This window comes from Astatotilapia calliptera, chromosome 12 (assembly GCF_900246225.1).
Source record: "Astatotilapia calliptera chromosome 12, fAstCal1.2, whole genome shotgun sequence".
Classification (NCBI taxonomy): Eukaryota; Metazoa; Chordata; class Actinopteri; order Cichliformes; family Cichlidae; genus Astatotilapia; species Astatotilapia calliptera.
Genome location: NC_039313.1, coordinates 34,084,353 through 34,099,391, shown reverse-complemented (window position 1 = coordinate 34,099,391; position 15,039 = coordinate 34,084,353). Strand labels below are relative to the sequence as shown.

Below are 15,039 nucleotides of genomic sequence, written 5' to 3'. Positions count from 1 at the left end.
CTGTGGAGCAGTGTGAAGTTTCTGTTCTAGAGGCACAGCTTACATATTCATGTCATTTTCCACAATAATGTTATGTTTATATTTCTGTTCGGGAAATGTTTCATGACTCTGCCACTTTTGCCATTTTCCACGACAAAGCCAGGCACTTCAAAAAAGCCACATTTGTTCTTTTGTTTTTTTCAGTCTGCCCATTAGGTAGATAATTAGTTCTAATTTAGAAACATTACAGCAGTACAGGCAAATGGAATTCAATAATTGTAATGCCTTTCTTTCTAAATATTTTCTTTCCAGGGGCTTTTCACCTTAATTAGGGAGACACTGTAGAGAAGACACACAGCAAAGGGCCTCAGGTCAGAGCTGAACCCGGCTGCTGCATTCAGCCTCGAGGCATGTAGTCACCTGTGCAACCTGCATGCTAAATCCACATGCACTGCTTTACTATATTATTTTATAAGGTATTAAACCAAAAATCGAGCTGCATCTGTCACGTTAAAATCTCGCCTCAAGATATAGACTTGAATCTTATAACTTCAATTTGTACAGTTGTACAAATAACTCACAACCTGAGGTGACAGTTGCCAACGCAGACTAACGTCCACAGTGTTTTATCTGTTGTGTGAAAAATCAGATGTGTCACACCTCATTACGCCGCCTAGTCAAATGCAATTGACCTGCATGGTGTTTAAAAAGAGAGAAAAAAAGAAGTCTCCTCAGAGAAGTGGGAGGAAGAAACAAGATGAAGCCATGATGGGAAGTGATTATGCTGAAGACAGCTCACTGCAGCATTGTTGACCCTCTTCAGTTAGATTATGTCTCTTGCTTCATTCAGCTCTGGGTTTATATGTGTGAAACTGATTGATTGTAGGTGGGAGGATGGAGGTAATAATGCCTGGAGATGGATGAAGTGTTAAAAAAGCAAAAACCTTTATTTTTCTCTTCTTACAAATAATATATCATGAATGTTTTTGGGGTGGATAAGATGCTTTTTGTGCCATTTTTCTTCATTTCATTTCATTTTTTTTTTTTGAAAACATCTGGACATTTATTCTAAATAACACACAAAAATCTTACAGATCCAATGAATATCATTTGCCACTGATAAGATTATTTGAATTCTACAAGTCTCCTTTTAATTTGGTTTATTTTTGGATTTTGCAGTTACATTTAAATTACCTTTTTGTTATATTATATTTAAACTGAAAATGATTAGTTTCCCCAAAAATCTGCTCTCATTTGAGGCAGACGCTGTCATTGGCAGGGAAAACAATATAGTGACGCGATGGCTACTGTGAGACCAAATGTAGGTATCACCGGTCCCTGTGGTTTTCATTAGTTTCTGCCAGCGTATTTTCTCCTCCCTCATTCTGTTTCCCGTCTCTGGCGTCATGTTTAGTGTCGGTCCTGGTGTTTGTTATTTGTCCTTTGCTCGTGAGTTTCACCGGAGATTAGTTTTCTCCTGTGTCGTGGTTTATTTCCTTCTTTTGTGACTGTTTGCGCTCATTCTTCTGACCTGTGGTTAATTGCTCCCATCTGTATCTTTCTACAAGTGGTCCTTTGTGTTTTTACTGTATAGTTTTTGTCCCTTATGCTTCATTTCCTATATAACTGTCTTGATTATCTATTTTTTTGGACTACAATAAAGGCTCACATTTTGTTTTTCTTTAACCTTCTTCTGTGTCCTGACTTGGATGTGGTTGGAGGTCTTATGTTGAGTTTTTGTGTTAATAGATTTCTTTTTATTCATTAATCTCAGCTGGTTTTGTTTCATATCTATTGTCAGGATCATGCAGTAGTGTGAATGATGGAGTGACTGAAGAACATTTGATGTTTGTGTTACGGTCGAACGCTGGTGGCCACGAAGACTTGAGCGAAAATCCACAAAACCAAACAGAAGTGAGAATTCAGTGTTTACGCCAGTATCTGACATTTCCATTTCCCTTTCCTTTCTGACACGAGATAGCTGAAAGCATAAATCTCACATCAGATGTGTTGGGAGATGAAATGTATGTGTCTGCATCTGTGTGTGTATGTAAGCTCTAATAACAGTCTTCTTGCGTCCAGCCAGTCCTGATAACATTCGGTTTGACGTGTTTCGTGGTTTGTGTATGTGCCTGTGTTCATGCTTGTCATTCAGCAGGCCAGCGGGGAATAGGATGTAGAGGAGGGATCCATCTGGTTTCACTCGATGCATGGAATGAATCAAAATTCATTCCACTACCCGAAAAATTGCCTGTATCTCACGCACAGGGAGACACCAGCCCAGGATGGGAATTTTTAATCAAGACCCAAGATCCCTTCGATGCAAATTTCATGAAAAGGGAAAGTGTGTGTGCGTGATACAGTGTTTCCTTGATTTCATCTCTAAAATACAACATCTGAGGTCCTGATCAGCCTTTCTTCTTCTCACAGATATCAGAAAATGTCAAATGGTACATAATAAACAATAGAAATAAATCAAATAAAACATCCATTCAGCATTTTGAATTTGATTTAAGCATCTTTCATGTCTCTAACATCCTGATGATCAGTTAGGTTGTTGTGCATGCCGGATAGTTTTACTTGTTGTCTTCCTTCACACCTTCCTCACTGGTTGAGCAGTTCTCATGTCATGGTTCCACGTCTTTGACTCGTGATTCTTATTTCTGGATTTAAGAGATGACTTAAGTTCAAGCTCTTTATTGTTTAGTCTTGATTTTAGTATTTTCTAGTGCTTTTAAGTTTTCTTATCTATATTTCTTGTTCATGGTTTCTTGTTCAGAAGACCCTTATGAAGAGAACATCGAGGGAACAGTTTACCCTGCCCGGGATAGGGTTACCGGGGCCCCGCCCTGGAGCCAGGCCCGGGGAGGGTGCCCGAGGGCGAGTGTCTGGTGGCCGGGCCTTAGTCCATGGGGCCCATGGCACAGCCCGAAGAGGAGACATGGGCCCATCCTCCCGCAGGCCCACCACCCGCAGGAGGCGCCATAGGGGTTGGGTGCATTGTGTGCCGGGTGGCGGCCAGGAGCGGAGGCCCTGGTGGACTGATACCCGGCTGCCAAGACTGGCAATAGGGACATGGAATGTCACCTCTCTGGTGGGGAAGGAGCCTGAGTTAGTGCGTGAGGTTGAGAGGTACCGGCTAGATATAGTCGGGCTCACCTCTACGCATGGCTTGAGCTCTGGAACCAGTCTCCTGGAGAGGGGCTGGACTCTGTCTCAGTCTGGAGTTCAAACCTTGTTTGAATATGTTAGTCCCGTCCATGTGTTTGTCCTCAGCATCTCTAGTGGAACTCAGTTCTGTCTCCCCAGTCATGTCCCTGCTTAGTTCTGTCAATTTCATGTCTCAGTCCTGGTCTCTGTGCTTGCTACTTCCTGTTTTATTGTGATAGTTCCTAGTCCTGTGTGCGTTGCCTCTCTTGTCTCATTAGTCAGATTTGTGTCCCTTGGTGTTTCCCATCTCTCCTGTGTGTGGATATTATTTGAGTCCTCCCTTGTATCATGTTTTCCCTGTTGATTTGAACGTGTGGTTTTATTTTCTTTGGCTCACTTTATTTTGTAGTTGGTTCTTTGATACCTTTTAGTTTATCCCTCATGTTTTTGATTCCTCCTTTTGGTCCAGCTCTGCTATCCGCAGGTCGCCTTGACAGTGACCTTTTGGTTTTTCTCTGTCACTCTTGTTTTATTCAACTGCTTTTTACAAACATTTGGATCCTTCTCTGCACTTTTAGCTTTTATAAAAGCCCTCATGTTTTCTTCACTGTCCTTCTTAATGCATATTAAACACACTATTGATGTTGATGTTTTTTTTGTGAATGATGTGACTGGACATTTAAAAATGGTTGTGTTACAGCGCCTTGAGCTTTTCTCTGTGCATCCTGTGGGAGAATATTTTGGCTTTAACCATAAAAATATGCAGTTTCAGGCATTGCAGTTTTGAAGAGCCCAAACTGCCCAGTCTGGACTTCTAGAAATTCTAAGGTGTGATCAAAATGGTCCAAAAAATCCTCTCGTAAAGAAAGAACTATAACCCATACCTGATTTAAATTTGGCTGCTATTCTACCCGTGTGCAGTGCTGCCCTGCTTCCATCAACCTTTGCAATTTTCACTTGCAGATGTTTATGTGCAAATGAGTGAACAGATGCTCTACGCTGGACAGAAAGAACCAATAATCCTTCCTTTTTAAATGGCCACATATATCTTTGATACTGTACTGTAGGACATAATTACTGTACAGGTATCATCGTTGGGCTTTCTTTCGTGCTGCTGAAAGAAACCATGATTAGTAGCAGTACTCTACCCCAGCCTCCTCCCAGCTCCCACAGACTTTCACATATTACTGTCAGTTGACACAGGAGGCCAGGATTTTGCCATTTAAATATAAACATATCTCTTCAGGGATCTGCAGTCATCAACTTGGCTTCAGAGAGAGCAGCGCTGGCACTTGGCTTTGGGGTGCGAGTCAAAAACTAAGAGAGAGGAAGCACATTCTCTGCAGTCTGGGTGAATTAGGGCTCATTTGCTAATGGTGACGCTCAGTTCCCCCCTGGCCAGCTGATGGATAAATCACACCCTGTGTTGTACTGCAGTGCAGAGAGTGCAGCCGGTCACGGTGGCTGGTCTCCTCTCCTCTGTCTCTGTCTATATTTCTTCTCTATTATTTTCTGCTGTCTCTTTCGTCTTGGTACACTCAGGAGTTGTGAAGTAGTTTACAGGGTTAATGATGGAGCGGCAGCTTGGCACGTTGCATTAATGCTGAAGAAAAAAAAAACTCCATTAGAGGCTCCTCTGTGAACGGCTGGGTCTTTGATGCAACATTAAGCTGCTGCTGCAGTGAACAGAAGGAGGGCTGTGTGAGAGAGCAAAGGCAGTGTCAGTGTGTCAGGGTGTGTGCATGTGTGAGCACACTTGTCATACTGATCATTGTCTTCATTAGGCCTCTATTTCATATTTATTACAATTTTATTTTTGTTTTACAAACTAGCTCCTATTTTCACCGCTGCAGCACTGATTTCTGTTATTTCTATATGAATGTTTTACAAATCAGCTGCTCTGTGGAAGGAAAGGGTGGAGAGCCAGGATATTCATGTCTGCAAGCCATTTATTCTCTTTGTGAGACAAGACAAGCAGTTCTGCTTAATTATCCAAACTAGCTACAAGTAATGTAAACTGTTATTATATTTTTAAAAATATCAACAAATTTTAGCTCTTTGAAATAACACCTACTAGTGTAAAAATAATCACGGTTCCATAGCAAAGACTCCACCATAGTTATGAGGCAGACCACCAGCATGGATGTTGTTTCCACCACCAAATTGGTTCAGTCAGATCTTGTTTTTGTGAACCTAAAAATATTGATCCCAGCATTGTGCTCCGGTACCATAGCGGCTCAGTGTTTCCTGTCTGTGTGGAGCCTTCTCTGGGAGTTCTGCTTTCTCTATTTGCCAAAAAAATAACACACAAGAGTAATGTTGTACTCTGGTGTTTAACTCCCTGCTAAAATGAAAGTTAATGCATTGAAATTAAAAGAGCAAATGGGATCTATTCCATGGAGAAAGACCAACATAGTAAGAAGATCATCCTTCTGCCCTTAGATTATAACCAATATATGTATGGTATGTGTATTACTCTGTGCAGAGGGTGCTAAGCTCAGAACAATAAAGTCAGAGACAAAAGGTATTCAGTCCAAGTCAGTTCAAATGGGATTTATGTAGCAGCAAATCACAAAAACAGTCATCTCAAGGTGCTTTATGCTGTAAGGTAAAGATCCTACAATAATACAGAGAAAAGCCCAAATACCATATGACCCCCTATGAGCAAGTGCTTTGGTGAAAGTGGGAAGGAAAAACTCCCCTTTAACAGGAAAAAACCCTCAGACTCAGGGAGGGCAGCCTTCTGTCACTACTGGTTGGGGGTGAGGGCACAGCACAAAAGCCATGCAACGTGGTGTATAAACATAGAGAGTGAAGAGACCAGAGTTAAAAGAAACACTCAGTGCATCATGGGCCTATTGCCACGTAACTAAGGGAGGGTTCAGGGTCACCTGATCTCTAAGCTTAGTACCATCCAGTTCTTGAAACTGAAGCCTTTTACCCACATTCTTTCTAATGGCCAGCAGGTGGCGACGCCTCTAGTTGCACAAAATAAGTGTCTAACTGCAAATTAGTTAGAAAATGAAATTATTGGTCATTGATTTTATGACATCCACAAACACTTCCCAGATGAGTTTATGGTCACAGCTACATTTTACTAGTACTAAACTAAATACTAAACTAATAGAGTCTCTCCCTTATGTCCATAAGGCAAAGGGAAAAATGTTCAGGATGAGAATATAAAACAGGGCTTCCCTAACCAATGAGATGTCGGCTTGTATAAAGCTGCAAAAGATGTGGTGAAGCTGCAGCTATAACATCATTACTGTGTGTCTTATTTCCAAGTGCATCCACTTCCTTTGTCACACCAGCTCTTGGCATTTTAATCCTAGCTTGTAAAAGAATAATATATAAAAACCCTAAACTGTTCAGAAAACACAGAGAGGGTAATTTTTCTTCAAACAAGACTCGTCCAAACTTAAAGATATTTATTTATTTATTTTATAAACACAATTCATCACGTCAGTTTAAGTGGGCAGACTCAGTTTGCCTTAAGAGACACAGAAACCTGAATTTACGCACTTTCTTTTATTTAAATACACGTACCTTTTGTTAAAAGAAAAGAGCATTAGAGCCTGTGAGAATTAACACCATCCATTCACATTAGATACACGCTCACATTAAAGTTAATTTATTTTGAAGCTCTGTGTCAAATAAGCAATGTGCACTGACATTAATACACAGCCAAATGCAAGGCACATTAACATGAATAATGGAACAAGTAGATAACTAAATAAAAAAAGGAAATTGGTTTGGGGGTTGGGAGGGCAACTGAATGTACATTACAGGAGAGGATAGAGCTTCAGGCCCCCGTTTTTGTTTATGTGTAGACTCAGCTTGTGTCTTTGTTCTTATTTGCTCAGTGCCGGCACTGCAAGGCTGTAAAACCACAAGTCCTGCAGCATCAACACATTTCACTGACTATAATTAGCATTAAACTCATTTCACACATATATAGCTAGATGTTTAACTCAGCCGGCTACTCACAGGGGACACATAAAACTCCTCAGTCCTAATGACAAATCTTACCTCATGAGCTGCGTTACCATCATGGATGATAAATTTAACAAGCTGCACTATGGGGGTGTCAGAAAAGGCGATCTTATCATTTAAAATCATTTAAAATTTACAAAAGCTGCGCAGTCACACAGACCAAGGAGCGACATTCGCTGATCAAGGGACAAATGTGACATTACTGATTGGTGGGTAAGAAGGTTTCTGGCAGTCACTGGTGTGAATTAAGTTGGTCGCAAAGACCTACAAGGTGCTCCAAAGAAAACCTCCCTGTAATTACTTTGGTCGCTAGCAAGTTGCTTTGGTTGCTGTTTGCATGGAAAATGCAGACTTGCCTGCGAGCACTTAAACTATTGCACAAAACTGTGAAGTTCAAGAAAAAACAACAGGAATGGAGCAGTTCAATTTCAGAAAAAGTTGATTTCTGAAGTAAGACAGCTTTTAATTTAAACGCAAACATTCTACGTTTCTGATTTAACCTGCAGTTTTTCCAGTTTCATTCCAGCTCAGAGAGTAAATGGTGAGTGTTTGGGCAGATGCAGCAATCTGCTGGCTTTTAGTGGCAATACTCTTCATGAACACTTTAGTTTGGACTCCACATCTGGATCTGAGTATGAGTGCACCAAAACTGCATGCAAGAAATGAAAAAGATGCATCACCCCTTGAAACTTTGAGCAAGCATATCACTGATGGTTGAGAAGGATTTTCTCAGAAGAGAACTTCTGACATGCTTGAAGCACGTCCGCTGCATTTTCCCTTCACCACAGAAGAAAACACAAACAAAGCAGGAGACGCGTCAAAGGCAGTACTCCAGAGAGTATTGCCTGCCAACACATGCACAGAAACACACACACACATATGAACATGTATTTGTTTATCCCTGCAGGGGCCATGCTCTGAAGCTGTGCAGCTCATGTAGTTTCTCTGCACCCCACAGCCGTAACAACATATGGAGCTACGTTTGCCAGCCAACGCGGAGCATATCATTAAACAGCATTATTAACATCACGTACAGCAGTGGGGTGTCAATGAGCGCCACGGTTCACGCAGGCTGACTGCGCCATTTGTTTCATGCTGTCGCTTCGGTGCTTTTGTGTTGGAGGTTAGCTGATGAATCCGCCTTACTCATCTCAAAAATGGACTAATTGGTTTTTGGTGTGTGGGAGGTTTGTATGTGTGTGTGTTTGTGTACTGTAGTGTTGTTCAGCCAAGGCAGCAGGTGGAACAGCAGGTAGTCACATCAAAGTCATTTGAATCACACGAATGCAAACCTGCCATTTTATTGGCTGATTTTGACTTTGTTGATAACAACAATGCCAGTTTGAACTGCTGTAATTACATTGTAATGAGTCCAATTTTTAAATTACTATCTCTAGAATGTGTAGCAAAACATTTGGCCATATCTGCACATCAGTCCTGCTCCAAACAATAGCTGCTGATACCTCAATGTCATTATAATTCATCCAGTTTGTTTTTAGAAGTTCACAGCGCATTGTATTATTTTTGTTATCCCCCATTTGTCTCCAGATCTTTGGCATGGTCTTCCAGAATAATCTTACAGGTTCATAATGTCTTTTCATTAATCAGTGAGTAATGTCACTCTTTTATAATTCCAAAGAAATTTGCTGGAAAACGTGAAAGTTCTTTTTAAGCTGTTTGGATTCGTTTCTCGATTTTGGAAATGAATGATTTAAAACAAACTAAAACCTCCAGGTGAGCAGAGTCCCGTTGTGTCCTGTATGTGCTTTTTCACTAAAATTATCATCTGCTCTCTTCTCCTACACCGAGACGTTCTGACAAGTTACCACTTAAGTGGTGCTTAAATGACGAGTTTAAATGAGAACAGAGTGAACCCTGTCCCCAGCATGTGCAGTATGTATGTTTAGACTGGATTGTAATCTATGTGGAAATGTCCGAGTCATTTGGCTCAGTGCTAACGGTCCCTTAATGGGTGGCTGAGATTGCCTCTAGACAGATCTGATAGATGAAGGCTATTACAGGGCCACCAATTACTTCAGTGTTATGGAGACAGAAACAGTAACACAATGCAGAGAGTGTGAAGAAAGACAAAAATCTTAATCACAGTCAGTGTAATTGGAAAAAATGACGGCACTAATTGGAGCGTAATTTTCCTTAGTGACGCTGCTACAAGGTGAGCAGGACCTCGTTACAGGAAATACAAATGGACAAGAAAGCAAGCGGTAGGGTACACATGGAGCACTCTGCAGCTGTGCAGGCAGACGACTGAACTAGACCACACCTGCTTTTAAATAGAAAACAGTCTGTGCAAATCAAACTTTGTGTATAGAAGGAGTTCAAATATCTAAACAAAACACTTTTCTTCTTTTCTTGTTTTTAAATTAGGAGGAAATTAATAAGAACAAATTAAGACTTTAAAAGGAGGGTGCCGTGTTTTGTGATTTATGATCCAAATAGATACTCTGGAGGTAGACTGTATTTAACAAAGTGTTTACAAAATCCATGATACAAAAAGCCCAGAAAGCAAGGCAAACACAAATCCACAAAAACACATGAGCAGGAGCACAGAGGGAGGATTACACACACTCTGACAAAAAAAGGGGGAAGACATCACTATGAATGTACACAGAGCTAGTTGAAAGTGGACACAGCTGGAAAAAACACAGGTGCATAGAATCAAGGAGATGATTCAAGGGGAAATTAAACTAAATCCAAGACACAGACGACAGCTATTAAACAGTCAAATCAATAGGCAAACAGAGAAACAGACACAATAAGGTTTAACATCTACTGACACAGTAGATGGAAACTGAAACCACTCTGGGAACAAAATCACTACAAACACGAACTGGAGTATACATCAGAACGAAAATGTAAACAATAAACAAGCTAAAAACTACAGACGTTCCTGTCCACTAATTTCCTAGTCGACTAACCGACTAAAACTAAGAAACACTGGGATATTAAGTTACATTTGAGAACTGTTTAATGAAAAAAACTAATAACAAAGGCATTTCAAACCGTTATGTTATTCAATAATAAATCGTGCGGCACATCGCATTATTCACTCGTTACACTCAAGAAAGACAACGAAGAAGAAAAAACAAACCGATGTTAAACATGATATGAAAACATGTTACTGCAAAAGATGCTCACATATTACTAAAATATGACAAATCAACTGAAAAATGGATAAAGTGCGACTGAAAAGTGTGGCCCGTTGTGCCGTGCATTATGAACGATACACGCTGAAAACCACAATAAAAGTTAAAATCTAAAGTAACAAATAAAAGGCATTTTCTTCTGCTTAGCTGACGTTGGGTCGTGGGGGCAGCAGCAGGGAGGCTCAGACCTCCGTCTCGCCACCTCCTCCAGTTTATCCGGGGAAACATCAAGCTTTTCCCAGGCCAGCCGATAGATGTAATCTCTCCAGCGTGTCCCGGATCTAAAAACCAAAAACCACTAAGAATACCAAATAATCAGTCATTTAGAATCCAAATCTAGATCCGAAGGAACAACGTGAACACCCTGGATCCAAGGAAGTTGACCCTTGGATCCTTGGACCCAGGAGGATGAGGGTGAGCTTCAGGACTGAAGAGCTACAACAGTGTTATTGGATTTATTATGAGACCAGAAATGTCACTTGATCACTTGAGTGAGCAGTGAGGACACATTACAGAAGGCATCACCATTGAGTTCTTAGGTTTTGATCTCAGACAGCATTTCAAAAGTCCCCTCAAATAAACTCTGATGATAACTCAGGGCATTTGGTCTGGTTGCCCTTGTGAAACACCGTAGAGCCACAACACTCAGCTCCATAATTAGACAGAGGACATTGTACTTCCACAGGCTCCACAGAGACTTTGTTCATGCATCCCATCATAACGAGACATCCATTACACTGAGGGCTTGCACTAAGGGTCACTATAAGACAAAAAATGAACATTCTGAACTGTTAAGCTACTTGCCTGGAAATAATCCCTGCTCTGTGGAACTTTACCTGTCTATCCTTGTCGGCTTAACATGATAAACTCTCAACTTTGACCTCTCAACTGCAAACCAAACACATAAAAACCTCAGACTACAGAGGACAAACCTTGAGAGATGTGAAATGGGGGTGGAGGAGCAAAGGAAAAATGTTTGACAGAATAAGAGCATACCTGCAGTGCGCGAGCGTGCTAAGAACAGACGCCTGCTGCATTTAAGAGAAGCCCCGCTTTCTCAAGGTGATTTAAGCGAGAGACTGACATTTATTCTAAGAAAAAGATGAATTTCAAGTGACGTTCTCTCACTTGGTAAAGAATATTTGCTACGTGACCTTTGCCTTTCTTGCCGTGGTTTACAGAATAAGATGTCCTCTTTGTGGCACATGATCCTGGCTCTGTGTCCTCCTGTTTTCTCTCCTCATTCACTCCTGTGAGGATCAAGTGTAAAACGACCATAAATATAAGCCCAAGTATTTATTGTCATATTAATGCTGAAACTTTAATGACCCTGGACTTGAATCATCTCTTTAGATGCACCTGAAACTGTGAAAAAATAAATAAAAAATTGAAAATAATAATAATTCTGAGTTTTTGATGAATATTACAAAACTCATTTTAGCAGTAGGAGACAAACATATGCATGAAACTGAGGGGAAATAATCTGGGAATGCTAAACTCTCTCCTCCTGCTCACAGCATCTTCAGTTGGTCCTGTGGTTTTTACAATCTAGTTCCCACGAGCCTGTTAATAGTCACTAAACAGTCTGCAACACGCTGACCTACAACCACTGGTGATGGTTTAATTTGATAATTTTGCATGTTTGATAGACTGCTAGCATTACAAATGATTTGTTAACCCCTAATGGAAAAATGCAGTGAGGTAAGGCTGTGATGTTTTATAGAAATACTCCAGTGATTGATGAAAGACAAAAACATTGACATTTTAAACCATTTCCACTCTACGGTTATACTTTCCATCCATCCATCCATCTTCTGCTTATCCAGTTCAGGGTTGTGTTGTGAGCCAGGGTACACCCAGACATGTGGTATTTTATGTCTAATACCTTATATTAGTAAATAGACTGTAGTGAACATGATTATACACAAAATAAAGAAATGTCCTTTTTTGAATGAACTTTTAATTGTATCCACATTATAATCAATCCTGTTCTTTTTGGTCACTTAAACTATGTTTATAGAACTTCAATGTTATACTTCGTACAATTTTATCTCTCCTCTTGTCTGTCACTGAAACTGATTGGAGCTTCTACTTTGTGATGGGAATGTTCTTTCTGACTCAGAGTGACTCCATACCATTCATGAGAGATATGTTTGATCTATTTTTGACTGATTAACAAGTCATTTAGAGTAGTTTAAATTCTCACAATCATTTTTGGCAAATACTTTTTGGACTCGTCAACACGGACTTGGTCGTGCACTCACATCTCCAACCTGGCTGCACAAACTAAGGACCAGCCAGAATGACTCCAAATGCCAACAGCTGTGACCTGACTTTGGGCGTGCCACGCATGCCTCGGTGTTTTTTAAGTCAATTTTCTACACTGCATTTGTTTCTGAACACATTCTGACTTGCTGTACCACTTGAAAAAACAACAACAAAGAAATCGGGAAACGCCTTTGGACACAGTGCAGAAAATAATTACTTGGAAAGTTGACAAGATGTTTCTGGAGTACTTCGGGAGATTTGGATTCTTCCTTTGAAACAGATTTTTTTTAATGTTTTAGCTGTGATGTAGATTCCAAGCTCAAACTTGGGCAGTGGCAGCCTTTGAAATATCGACTATAACCATCATGGATCAGTCTTTAACAGTTATTGATTTGAAACACGTTAAACCAAACCGAAGTGAGACAAACTGCTGATCTAACCTTCATTTCATCTGGGGAAAACCCCGGTCCATGAAAACCACCTGACGGCTCGTTGGCCCGCCCACACCCCCTCAGTCCTGCCCCACCTGCAGCTTTCCACACAGCTGCTTGCTGATGGTGAGTCCACTCACCGACACTGAAAGAGGATCTTGGAGACGAAAGCTAAAAGGCTCTAAGCTCCACATCCAGCGGCTGCCCTGCGCTGTAAGCTGTCAAGCGGAATTTAGCCCCTCTCATCCAGCGGTACGTCTCGGACTGCTGTAGGTGAAGAAGCGAGGGATGCTCGCAGGGTCCTTGAACGCCACAAATAAGTTCACAAAGCGGGCAGAAAGAGGACTCGCCTGTTGATTCGTTTCGGGAATATTTGAGTGGCACACTTTTCATCTCTATGGCAAAGTTCTTGGCTGAATTACTGGGATGCACACTTCCCGACAAGGGCACCCCTCCTTTGTTCGAGGTAAGGAGGCTTTAATGACTTAAACCTCTATGATCATTGTGTTTTCTTGAACGATTAAATGTAATGCTTAAATGTAATTGGAAGAGTGACAATGAGTTTGCATTCGTGGATACAAATGTAGGGCACAGACTCAGTGGCACTCCGTGGATTCTCTATGGCAACAAGAGGCCGAGGCTTTGTTCATCAGAATGATTGACAGTTGCTATGCCGTAAAATACTTCATTAACAGTGGTCCCTGCGGGTTTTACGCCGCTCTGCATTCCACACACACCTCTTTCTTTCAGTGACAGTGCGAATTGCCCAGTGTGGATTAATACGCATCATTTGCGCCTTTACGCTCATGGATGGATACTGTAGTAGTCCCAGAATATCAGCTCATGAGTGTCATACAAATAATTTTTTCTGCGATTTTACTTATGAAAATAATTTTACAAGAGTATGATTATTGACACCGTGGCGAATGTGGTGCCATGAAGGGGTGTCTTGTACGAAATGGCTTAGACTCGATTGCATTTGGGTCAGTGTGCCACACGCTGTGTGCACGCTGACACACACACACACACACACACACACACACACACACACACACACACACACACACACACACACACACACACACACACACACCTGTGCTGTACTTGCTTGGCTGAGTTTTGCTCCTTTTCACTGCTGTTGTCATTATTTTGTAGAAAGAAAAGTTGTTGGTTATTCAATTCAATTCAATTCAATTTTATTTATATAGCGCCAAATCACAACAAAAGTCGCCTCAAGGCGCTTCATAGATACAGAGAAAAACCCAACAATCATAATATGACCCCCTATGAGCAAGCACTTTGGCGACAGTGGGAAGGAAAAACTCCCTTTTAACAGGAAGAAACCTCCGGCAGAACCAGGCTCAGGGAGGGGCGGGGCCATCTGCTGCGACCGGTTGGGGTGAGAGAAGGAAGACAGGATAAAGACATGCTGTGGAAGAGAGACAGAGATTAATAACAGATATGATTCAATGCAGAGAGGTCTGTTAATACATAGTGAGTGAGAAAGGTGACTGGAAAGGAAAAACTCAATGCATCATGGGAATCCCCCCGGCAGCCTACATCTATTGCAGCATAACTAAGGGAGGATTCAGGGTCACCTGGTCCAGCCCTAACTATATGCTTTAGCAAAAAGGAAAGTTTTAAGCCTAATCTTGAAAGTAGAGATAGTGTCTGTCTCCTGAATCCAAACTGGAAGCTGGTTCCACAGAAGAGGGGCCTGAAAACTGAAGGCTCTCCCTCCCATTCTACTTTTAAATACTCTAGGAACAACAAGTAGGCCTGCAGAGCGAGAGCGAAGTGCTCTAATAGGGTGATACAGTAAGATGGGGCCTGATTATTTAAGACCTTGTATGTGAGGAGCAGGATTTTGAATTCAATTCTGGATTTAACAGGAAGCCAATGAAGGGAAGCCAAAACAGGAGAAATATGCTCTCTCTTTCTAGTCCCTGTCAGGACTCTTGCTGCAGCATTTTGGATTAGTTGAAGGCTTTTCAGCGAGTTTTTTGGACATCCTGATAATAATGAATTACAGTAGTCCAGCCTGGAAGTAATAA

At 41.2% G+C, this 15,039-nt stretch overlaps 1 protein-coding gene across 1 annotated transcript in view; it reads left to right on the top strand.

The window, feature by feature from the left end:
• Positions 1-12,700: 12,700 nt before the first annotated feature.
• rasgef1ba (RasGEF domain family, member 1Ba) overlaps positions 12,701-15,039 on the top strand; it is a 129,144-nt gene continuing 126,805 nt past the window's right edge. The window contains exon 1 of the mRNA XM_026186876.1: positions 12,701-13,451. Within this exon, the coding sequence (XP_026042661.1) occupies positions 13,383-13,451 (69 nt within the window). The 5' untranslated portion in view covers positions 12,701-13,382. The remainder of the gene's footprint in view (positions 13,452-15,039) is intronic.